Consider the following 12,023-nt stretch of genomic DNA (forward strand, 5'->3'; position numbering starts at 1 on the left):
CCCACCCCTTCTCTTAGAGTGTGTGGCTCTTTAGCAATGAATGGCCCTGAATGGCTCTCTGGTCCTGGGGAGATTGTGTGGCCATGTTAAAATGTGTAGACTTGATTTCCTATGAGTGTATGTACAGTAACTATATACAATACATGGTTTCAAAGTACTAGTCCTCTGGCTTGGGTTTTTCAGCTAGTGCAGATTTGTGGGCAAACAAGGATCATAGAATGTGAGAGGTGGTAAAGACCCCTTCTTCATACCCCTGCTACTCACAGTAACTTCAAACTCAAAGCAGCACACACCAAGCTAAGGTTCCCTGAGTAATCATCTGTAGTGGATTGAATTATGTCCCCCCAAAACTCATTGAAGATTGAATTGTGCCCCCCACGACATATGTATTAGAAACTTAACCCCCACTATGACTGTTAAGAGGGTGGGAAATCCACAGGCTCACTGCTCAGGACCACCTCGGGAAACTGCTTCCAGCACCAGCACCCCAGCTGCTTTGGCTGTTCCAGCTGTGGCTAACTTGGCCCCAGGTGTGGCTGGACATATAGCTTTGGAAGATACAAGCCGGAAGTCTTGGCGGCATCTACATGGGGTTAAGTCTGCAGGCTGGCAGAATGCCAGAGCTGTGGAGGCTCAGGAGCCTCCACCCCGATTTCAAAGGATGTATGGAAAAGTCTGGGGTCCCAGGACGAGATCTGTCGCGGGGAGGAGTCACCACAGGCAACCTTCACTAGAGCATTGCCCAGCAGAAATGTGGGGTCGGAGTTGCAGCAGAGAAACCCCATCAGCGCCACATCTAGTGGAGCCATGAGAGCGGGACCACCATGGAGACCCCAGACCTGTGGAGTTACCAGCATGCAACACCAGCCTGGAAGAGCCGAAGTATCACCTGAGACCAGCAAAACCATAGGAGCAGAGCTGCCTGAGGACCTGGGGACCCAACCCCCACACCAGTGTGCAGAGGATGTTGAATATGGAGTCAAGGTACATGATTCACCAGCCTTGAGATTTAATGGCTGCCCTGCTGGGTTTTGGACTTGTTTGGGACCTGTTACACCTTTCTTTTGGCCTATTTCTCCCTTTTGGAATGGGAATATGTACCCTATGTTTGTCCCACCATTGTTATCTGGGAAGTAAATAACTTGTTTTGAATTTCACAGATGGGATTTGAACTTTAGACTTTTGAGTTGAGACAAATTAAGACTCTGGGGATAAAATGAATGTATTTTTATGTGAAAAGGACAAGAATTTTGGGGGACCAGGGCCGGAATATAGTAGATTGAATTATGTCCCCCCAAAACTCATTGAAGCTTGAATTGTGCCCCCCACGACTTATATATTAGAAACTTAGCCCCCCACTGTGACTGTTAAGAGAGTGGAGAATCCTATGATGATAATTGAAAGGTGGAGCCTTGAAGAGGTGATTGGATTGTAGGACCATGCACTAGTGAATGGATTAAAAATGGTGGTCAGGGGCGTGGTTCTGAGGGCTTTAAAAGAAGAGAAGAGTCTGTCTTGCTCTCTCTCTGCTCTCTCTGCTTCCACCATCTTGCAATGTGAGACCCCTGGGTCACTGTCGCCACCACCAGATGGACTTTGGACTTCTCAGCCTCAGAAACTGTAAGCAATAAATTTCATTTTCTTTATAAATCACCCAGTTCCGTGTACTCTGTTATAAGCAACACAAATGGACTAACATATCACCCTTACAGCCCCTATTAGCGGTATCTGCCGGTTTGGAAAAAGGTATTATCAGAGGTGGATGATCTTTATAAGACATTTTACATAGTATAGTAATCATTTCAGAAGTGCAGCTACCAACATGTAACTTCACTTATCAGATCAGCAAATGATTCATCCTGTTTCAGGTAAATACTTCTATTTATGATCTGCATAGAGAAAGCACAAAAAGCCCTGTAGAACAAGCGAGATTCAAAGACAGCAATGCCGCTGCCAGCCACCTCCTTCCTCCCTGCTCTAGAGATGTGAATGCCTTCAACTCACCCCTGAGCTGGGCATTCGGAGTCTATTAGTGGAAAGAGCACTGGACTATGAGTCAGGAGACTTGAGCTCTAATCCGCACACTGCCACCACCAAGCTGTTTAAGCAAGTCACACCACCTCTCTGAATCTGTAGTCCCCCATCTAGAAAATGGGGACATTGGAAAGGATGATCTTCATAGGACTCTTCCAGCTTTAGCAGTACAGGCTCCAGTTTTTGCATTTAATGGGCTCAGGTTGATAATGAACCTTGGGCCACCAGATTTCCAGCTAGGCAATTGTGTGTGTATCCTTGGGGACGGTGTGGCATTGAGGGGAAAGCAGACAAACGGAAATATCGTCTTGGTCTTGCAACTACTTTATTCACAAACACACAAGCAATCACCTCACCTTAGATAATTCTCTAAAATTGAAACTTTACATTATATGTATAGGCTCCTTATCTATTTACTTACTTATTTAATATCCACCTGAGAAAAATTTCTAGATAAACATAATCTACTAATGTCTTCCTGACCTTTTTTTAAAATAAACTGGAAACATGTAATCACTGTGCATATTCATAATCAGTGAGCCAAATGCCCACTATTCCATATTGCTGTCATTCTGTAATATTAGAGAGAACTTAAATAATTCTCTTCACTCTGTGGCTGACAGAGATCCTTACAGTCCTTCGTAATACATTAAATCACCCAACACTTTGCTTCTTACATTGTTCTCTGTAACGAAATGGTCTGCAAATGGCAAGAAAATAATTTAAAATGATATCCTGGGCTCAGCTTACCTTCAGAGGTAAAACACAAGGCAGCTTGGCAAAAAACGTCTGAAACTGATTGCTGATTGTGGTCCAGAGACTACTAGGAGAGTCCATGGGCAAAGCTTCCATGAAGGTAGCGATGTTTTCCAAACAACGTATCATAGCACCCCCTGCTGGTAAATTCTTTTTGTTATTTAGACCCTAAAAACAAAAGCATACGCAATCAACTGCTGAAACAGCATGGGAATTCATGTAGCTCTTTGGTAAAGATCAGTTTAAAAACCACATATTCACAATCATAATAGACAGGAGGCATACAAAGAAAAATCGACAAGTTCAGACAAATTTTAGTGAAAAAACTGGTGATCTTTGACTCAGTGAGAAGAAATAAGAAACGTCTTCAAAAGGGCTGGGGGGTAGCTCAGTGGGTTAAAGCAAGGTGTTGGTAACACAAAGGTCAAGGGTTCGGATCCCCATACCGGACAGCCGCCCCAAAAAGATCTTCTAAGGATCGACAATCGGCATGGTTGGGTCTTAAGAAGACACAAGGAATGATGCTAGCAGGAAAGAATTCTCCAGGACAAAGAATGGAAATAAGAGCTAGAGGAGCAGCAGCTTCCCATCCAGCAACCACCAATCGCCCCAAGATAACAGAGCTAACAAGCACTGGGGCTGAGACTTAAACCGAGTCTCGCGATACAGCGGAAAAACAGTGGAGCAGGGGAGCTGAGCCTTGGATCCAAGTCTCGCGATACAGCGGAAAAACAGTGGAGCCGGGGAGCTGAGCCTTGGATCCAAGTCTCGCGATAGAGTGCACAGAGCTCTACCCACCGCACCGCATTTGCAAAGCCAGTTATTCGGTGGGGGTGAGCGCTCAACGATGGGTTCACTATTTAATTACAGGGTCCAGAAGCTTTAAATGAATAGTAAGTCCACACAGAACAGCAATGTCCAAATGACACTTTCTATGCCCTAAAATTAATTTTTTTTAATTTTTATTTTTAAATTCAATGACTGAATTTCCTCCTCAGCAGGACTATGTGGACTGACTCAGACACGTGCCTTGCTAACTCGCCTGGGGCTGAGGGGATCGTTAAAGCAAACCTACCTCCAGGAGCTGACTGAGGGCGGCAATAGAGCTCAGCTCATTGAAGTCCATCAGAGACGTGGCTAAGGTCCGTAAAAAAGTCCCATCTGGAAAGTCAACAGTCGGATTTAGTCGTGCTCAGGTTTCAGGGACTAGCCAAGTTTGGGGTGTCTGGGTCCTGAACGGATGAATACCTTTGATAGTGCTCTGGAACAGCTGCGGGAAGATGCCATTGGGGGCCAGCTGATGGAAGACGCAGCGCAGGAACTGCTTGGCCACCCCTGCTGCATTGCCAGGAACCATCATGCTGGGGTTGATCAGGGAGAGAAAAGACAAGAAATCATGGGCCAGCGAGCAAGTGTTCAAGTATTTATTTATTTACTTAGAGTTTAGGCATTTACACACCGGTCCTCTTATGGAATATTTTGTTGTCGTGTTCATGGGTGAGATGAAATATTCTGATCAGATCTAAACCCTTTAAACAAGTTTTAGCAAGAACCATGAAGTGCCAAAGCGTCACAGACTTACTCCTGGCCCCACAACGTACAGATGCGGTTCCAAGGCCCAGAGAGAAAAGGTGACCTGCAGAGGCTACATGTCCAGAGAATGGCAGAGTTAGGACTAGAACCTTGGAAGAGGATTATCAGCAAGATCCTCGCAGAAAAATTCCATTGACCAAGAGAGAGCTGCTCTGAGGAAAAATGCAGGGAGGGAGATGTTCATTCCCACTGGGAGATCTGGGGGAGTTTTCCTGAGGAATCTGAGCAGGCACTTGTAAAAAGGATAAGACTTTAATAGGTGCGGTTTTCCCTTCGCCTGTTGTACCCTTCCGCATGTCAGAAAGGGAGCTAAAAGATCTTCATGTGCCCTGACCCGCAGATCAAGGTACTAGATGTTTACTGAGATGGGTAGGGGCTAAGTTACCAAAGGAGAAAGAGGAAATCAAAGAACCCAAATGGATAAAGGGTGAGAAGCCCACTTAATTATGCCAATTATTGCCTTGTTATACCATGTCTACCCTGAAATTCTGGTTCAAACTTTTAGGTCAAAAAGGTTCTTCAGGAAAAAATAACACCAAACTTAAAGTAACTTTAGGAAAATAGGGAAGGAGGGAACCCTTCCCAGTTTGTTTTATGAGGCCGGCATAACCCTAAAACTAAAATCAGATAAAGCCATTATCAAAATAAATAAATAAATAAAAACAAAGAAGGAAACAAAAAAGAAATAAAAAGAGAAAAGACAAACCAAAAGTCCTCATGGATACTAAATCCAACTATACATTAAAAGAATATACATCATGACCAAGTAGGGCTTATCCCAGGAATGTAAGAATAGTTTAATATCAAAAATCAGTCAATGCAATTCAATATATTAAAGAATAAAGGACAAAAACCTTTTGATTATTTCAATAGGTGCAGAAAATACATTTGACTAAAATCAACACATATTCATGGTAAAAACTCAACAAACTGGAAATAGAAGGAAACATTCTCAATTTGCTAAAGGGCTTCTATTTTTTTTAAAAAAAAAAACCTCTACAGTTAATGTAATTAATAGTAAGGAATTGAAAACTTTCTTGTAAGATAGGAAACAAGGCAAGGATGCCCACTCTCACATCTCTAATATTGTACTGGAGATCCTAGCCATTGCAATAAGGCAATAAAAAGAAGTAAAAAGGCATAAAGATCGAAAAGGAAGTCAGAAAAACTGTCACTATCTATGGACAATATGATTTTTTTCCATAAAAAATCAAATCTTAAGGAATCTACAAAGTGTTGCTTTGTGTTGCTTCGCCCCCCACGGATTTGTCACCCCACTTCCCCTGGGTGACGGAGATGCAAAGGATTACTCAAAGCTCATCTCTTCTGAGCAGTGAGAAACCCCAAAGTGGTTAACTTCCCTGGAAATGCTCCAGCAAGAGGCAACCCTTCCTCAGGAAATTAACCCCAAATTCAGGTTCTCTTCCTGCATTTATTTTCCAGATCAGGAAGTTACAGGAAGAAAACATAGGTGGGGTTATAGTTTAACAGTATAGGCTGGTAACTTTCAGTGAAACAAGCCAGATGACATTCCATTAGACAAGTGATCCACCAACAAAAGCTTGATCTTAGCAAACATTCCTTCTTCCTCCAGAAATTTTCCAGTATCTTTACATTTCAATCAGTAACTAGTCTGTCCTTGAGCCAGCAACCTTGCTGTGCCACAAATCTTTATCTTACACCAGAGACTTTATAGCCGGAGGAAAATTTCCAGTCCTCTGCAAGGTTAATATTTGAAACTGCAAGGCTTTGGAAAACCAGGCCCTGTGAGGTACATATGCTTTATAGTATATTCCACAACAAAGCAACTACTAAAACTAATAAATGAAGTTAGCTAGGATACAATGTTAATATACAAAAATCAATTTATATACCAGTAGCAAAAATTTGCAAATGAAAATTTTAAATATTCCATTTATATTAGCATCAAAAAACATAAAATTCCTGGGAAAAAATTTAACAAAAGATGTGCAAGTCCTCTACATTAAAAACTAAAAAACATTGCTGAGAGGAATTACAGAAGATCTAATGAAATAGAGATATATATCATGCTCATGAATTGAAAGATTCAATATCTTTATGATGTCAGTTATCCACAAATTGATTCATACTTTCAATACAATCCCAGCAGGTTTTTTGGTAAAAAAAAAAAAAAAAATTAGAAGTTTATTCCAAAATTTATATGGAAATGTAAAGAATCTAGATAGTAAACAAATCTTGGAAAAGATAATTAAAGTTGGACAACTCACACTACCTGACTTTGAGCTTTGCAACTGTAATCAAGACAGTGTGGCGCTAACTTAAGGGTCAACTTATAGACTGATGGAACAGGATAAGGAGCCCAGAGATAGACCCGCCTACCCTTACATGGTTTTTTGAATTTAACAGACACTACAATGACCCAATGAGGAAAGGGAAAGTCCTTTTTTTAAAAAATGGTGTTGAAACAACTGGATATCCATGTGGATAAAAACGAACCCCTCCGCCTACCTAACACCATACATAAAAATTAATTTGAGATGGATCATATAAATGCTAAATATAATACTAAAACCATAAAACTTTTAGAAGAAAACATTGGAGAGTATCTTCATGTCTTGGAAATAGACAAAGATTTCTTAGACAAACGACAGGAAGCAATCATTGTAAATTTTTTAAAACTTTTAAAAAGTTAGAATTCATCTAAATTAAAAACTCAGCAAAAGATACCATTAAGAAAAGGAATAGGCAAGCCCCAGTCAGGGTGAAAATCGTCTCGAAATGTATTTAACAAAGGACTGCTTTTCAGGATATATAATGAAGTCCTACAGCTCAGTAATAGAAAGACAAAAATCCAATTAGAGGGCCGAGCCCGTGGCGCACCCGGGAGAGTGCGGCGCTGGGAGTGCAGCGACGCTCCCGCCGCAGGTTCGGATCCTATATAGGAATGGCCGGTGCACTCACTGGCTGAGTGCCGGTCACGAAAAAGACCAAAAAAAAAAAAAAATCCAATTAGAAATACACAAAAGATTTGAGCAAACACTTCACAAAAGAATATATACAAAGGGTCAATAAGCACTTGAAAAAAATGTCATCAGGGAAATGCAAATTAAAACTACAATGAGATACCCACTACACACCCACCATTATGGTTTAAATTAAAAAGACCAGTGGCTGGCCAGTTAGCACAGTTGCTTAGAGCACAGTCTTATAACATTAAAGTCACTGGTTCAGATCCCTGTACCAGCCAGCCGCAAAAAATAAATAAAGACCAACAGTACCAAACTTTGGCAAGGATATGGAACAACCAGCGATCTCATACATTGATGATGGGAATATAAAATGGCATAACCACTTCAAGAGAAATTCTGGTGATTTCTATAAAATTAAACATATGCCTATCCTGTGATCCAACAATTCCATTCCTAGGTATTTCCCCAAGAGAAATAAAAACGTATGTTTACAAGAAGATTTGTATAAGAATGTTTATAGCAGCTCTTTTTATAATAGTGCCAAACTGGAAATCACCCAGATGTCCTTCAATAGGAAAAAGAATAAAACTATGGATACTTATTCAGCCCTGAAAAAGAAACAAACTACTGATACAAGCAACAACATGGATAAATGTCTAAAACATGCTGAGTAAAAGAAATTAGACACAAAAGAGCACATACAGTATGATTTCATTTATATGAAGCTCTAGAATAGGCAAAATTAACCTATTTGGGGGGAAAAGTCACAGCAGTGTTCACTGTGAGATTGGCTAGAAAGGTGCACGAGGGAATTTTCTGGGATTGATGATAATGTTCTATATCTTGGCAGGTTTGTGCTATGCAGGCGTATGCATTTGTCAAAATTCAATGAATGTACTCTTAAGATTTGCTCACTTCCTTGTATGTAAATTTAACAAAAGAAACACACCTGACGTACAGCATGGTTACTATAGTTAATAATAAAGTGTTGTATACTTGAAATTTGCTAAAACAGTACATTTCAAGTGTTCTCACCAAACCAAAAAAAAAAGGTAACCATGTGAGTTGATGGATATGTTAATTAGCTTGATTGTGGTGACCATTTCACTGTGTATACATACATCAAAACATCACGTGTGCACCTTAAATATGCACAATTTTTTATTTGTCAATCACATCTCAATAAAGCTGGGGGGGGAAGAAACTACCATATACAAAAACTGAACTTTAGTTAATGCTAACTTTGTTGAGGTGTGTAGGGGAGAAAGTATACTAATGTCTGAAATTTACTTTGAAATGCATCCAAAAACAAAATGGATTGATGGATGGATAGAGGGTTAGATGTATGATAACGCAAATAAAATGTTCATTATAGGCTGGTCCATGAGCTCAGATAGTTAGAGTGCAATCTTATAACACCAAGGTCAAGGGTTTGGATTTCTGTACCAGCCAGATGCCAAAAAAAAAAAATGTTCATTGTAGAATCTATGTGCTAGGTATATGAGTGTTTACTATAAAATTCTTCCAACTTTGCAGTATGTTTAAAATTTCTTATAATAAAATGCTGAGAAAAAAGTTTTTAAAAAAATTCTATCATGGGCCAGCCCCGTGGCTCACTCGGGAGAGTGCGGCACTGGTGGCGCCAAGGCCGTGGGTTCAGATCCTATATAGGGATGGCCGGTGCACTCACTGGCTGAGCGTGGTGCAGACAACACCGTGCCAAGGGTTGCGATCTCCTTACTGGTCAAAAAAAAAAAAAAATTATATCACTGAATAGAACAAGAGAGAGAAAAGCAAACATCTGCAAGACCATAAGTTATAGAACACCACCTCATGTTTGTAGGACCTGCTACAGTTACAGTATCACACACACAGTCTATCACATGGACCCACAGCAGATAGCCCTGTGGCACAAGAAGGGCATATATCATCATTCCTCTTTCACAGATGAGATAACTAAGAGAGAGATCAGTGTGCCTAAAGCCACACAGCATCCACTCTTGCCCTTTTCTAGTTCTTTCTCTTCCTACTGCAGCCAAAGTAACCTTTCTACATGGCACATGCATGCACACACACAGTGCTGCTTAAAAATCCTTCAGTGGCTTCCTACTGCTGCTAGAAGGAAGCCCAAAATATCTTACGTTGTTTATAAGCCTTATAAGTTTATAATCCGGCAAGCAGGTCTCAGCAGGAGCTTGCATCTCTGTGCTATACTTTTCATAGTTCCTCTTACACACTGTTCTTTATCACCTCAGGACCCCTGCACATGCTATTTCCATAACTAGTTACATAATTAAGTTCAGCTCATTTTTTCCACTTTTTTGTGTGTATCTGTGTGTGTTTAAACATGTTTTTATTTTAATTTATCAATATACAATGTACTTGATTTTCGTGTCCCTTTACCAATTCCTCTTTCCCCCCTTCTTCTCCGTTCCCCCATCAACCTCATACCTGTTCACTGGTCTTAACAAGTTCAAGGAATTGTTGTGTTCTTGTGTCTTCTCCCCCCCCCCCCACCTCATTTATTTGTTTGTATACTTATTTATTTATTTTTTAGCTCCCACAAATAATTCAGAACATGTGGTATTTCTTTTTCTGTGCCTGGCTTATTTCACTTAATATAATTTTCTCTAGGTCCATCCATGTCGTTGCAAATGGCAGTATTTCTTTTTTTTTTTTTAATAGCAGAGTAGTATTCCATTATGTAGATATACCACAGTTTCCTTATCCACTCATCTGATGATGGGCATTTAGGCTGGTTCCAACTCTTGGTTATTGTAAATAGTGCTGCAATAGACATTGGAGTACAGGTATCCCTTCGGCATGATGATTTCCATTCCTCTGGTATATTCCCAGCAGTGGGATAGCTGGGTCATATGGTAGATCTATCTGCAATTGTTTGAGGAATCTCCATACCATTTTCCATAGAGGCTGCACCATTTTGCAGTCCCACCAACAATGTATGAGAGTTCTTTTTTCTCTGCAACCTCGCCAGCATTTATCGTTCAGAGTCTTTTGGATTTTAGCCATCCTAACTGGCGTGAGATGGTATCTCAGTGTGGTTTTGATTTGCATTTCCCGAATGCTGAGTGATGTTGAGCATTTTTTCATGTGTCTGTTGGCCATTTGTATATCTTCCTTAGAGAAATGCCTACTTAGCTCTTTTGCCCATTTTTTAATTGGGTTGCTTGCTTTTTTCTTGTAAAGTTGTTTAAGTTCCTTGTATATTCTGGACAATAATCCTTTGTCAGATGTATATTTTGCAAGAATTTTCTCCCACTCTGTTGGTTGTCTTTTTGCTCTGTTAATTGTTTCTTTTGCTGTGCAGAAGCTTTTTAGTTTGATATAATCCCATTTGTTTATTTTTCCTTTGGTTGCCTGTGCTTTTAAAACACCACTTCTTAAGGGAAGCCCTTCCTTCCTTTTCCCTTCCTCTCCCACTACCCAGACCGGATCAAGACTGCCTGCTATGCCTGCTATGGCACTACCTCTCAGCGAGGCTTGCCCATCTCAGTGAATGGCACACCCATCCACCCAATTGTTCAAACCAAAACCTGGAAGTCATTCTTGCCTCTTCTCCTTCTCTCACTACTAACCATCCAATCTATCAGCAAATTCTGTTGGCTCTACTTTCAAAATATTTTCTGACTATATCTCACCACCTTAGCCCAAGCCATTGTCATCTTACCTGTACCTTTGAGATGGTCTCCAGACTGGTTCCCTGCTTCCACTCTTACCCACCGTCCCTCCCCCTTGACTGTTTTAAACACATTGGCCACAGTGATCTCCTCTTTCTTCTTTTTTAAAAATTTAATTTTATTCTGATAAGAACACTTAACAGATCTATCCTCTTAACATATTTTTAAGTGTACACTATTGTTGGCCATAGGTACAATGCTGTAGAGGTACTTGACTCAAACTTCATGCCCATTGATTAGTAATTCCCATTTCCCCCTTCCCACATGCTCCCCCCGCTCCCCGCCACCAGGCCCCTGGCCACCACCATTCCACTCTTTGATTCTACGAATTAGACTAGACAGTGATCCTCTCAAAACACCAGTTAAAGCATGCCACACATCACTCGTCACTCCAATGGCTCCCTGTTTCATTCAGTAAAAACCAAACTCCGTACAATGACCTTCAGGGCTCCACCTGGTCTGGCTTCCCATTACCTCTTCCATCCCACTCCCCCCACTCTTGTCCATGCTTAATCCGCTCCAGCCATATCCATGTGTTCCCCAAATATACGAGGCATTTTCCTGACTTAGAGACTGCACTGGCTGCTCCCTCTGTCTGGAATGTTATTTCCATAAATTGCTTCATGGATGACTCTCACTTCATCCAGGTTTGGTCCACATATTACTTCCTCAGAGAAGCTATTCCTGACCATTATATCTAAAATACCACCTCCAGTCACTCTCTATCTCCTGGACTAACTTGATTAATTTTCATAGCAGTTAGCACTAAATGACATTATAGTACACTGTCAGTTTTCTCGTTGGTTAATTTGCTTATTTTCACCCTCCTTGACTGGAATATAAGTTCCACGAAAGCCAGGATTTGCTGTTTTGTTAACCACTGTATCCTCAGTACCTAGAATTAACTCCATAAATACTTGTTGAATAAATTGATGTTATATGTCTCTCTGTACATTTTCTTCACAGAACTAGCACAGTTTACAGTTACAAA

The 12,023-nt window shown here is 40.7% G+C and overlaps 1 protein-coding gene across 3 annotated transcripts in view; it reads right to left on the minus strand.

Moving 5' to 3' along the window:
* The window catches only part of UNC79 (unc-79 homolog, NALCN channel complex subunit), a 187,150-nt gene that overhangs the window by 42,525 nt on the left and 132,602 nt on the right, over positions 1–12,023 (minus strand). For all 3 annotated transcript variants that reach the window (XM_063091208.1, XM_063091206.1, XM_063091207.1), the window contains 3 exons: positions 4,039–4,151; positions 3,866–3,951; positions 2,785–2,958 (listed from right to left, as the gene is read on the minus strand). In XM_063091208.1, coding sequence (XP_062947278.1) covers positions 2,785–2,958; positions 3,866–3,951; positions 4,039–4,151 — 373 coding nt within the window. The remainder of the gene's footprint in view (positions 1–2,784; positions 2,959–3,865; positions 3,952–4,038; positions 4,152–12,023) is intronic.

Source organism: Cynocephalus volans, chromosome 3, assembly GCF_027409185.1.
Source record: "Cynocephalus volans isolate mCynVol1 chromosome 3, mCynVol1.pri, whole genome shotgun sequence".
NCBI classification, from domain to species: domain Eukaryota; kingdom Metazoa; phylum Chordata; class Mammalia; order Dermoptera; family Cynocephalidae; genus Cynocephalus; species Cynocephalus volans.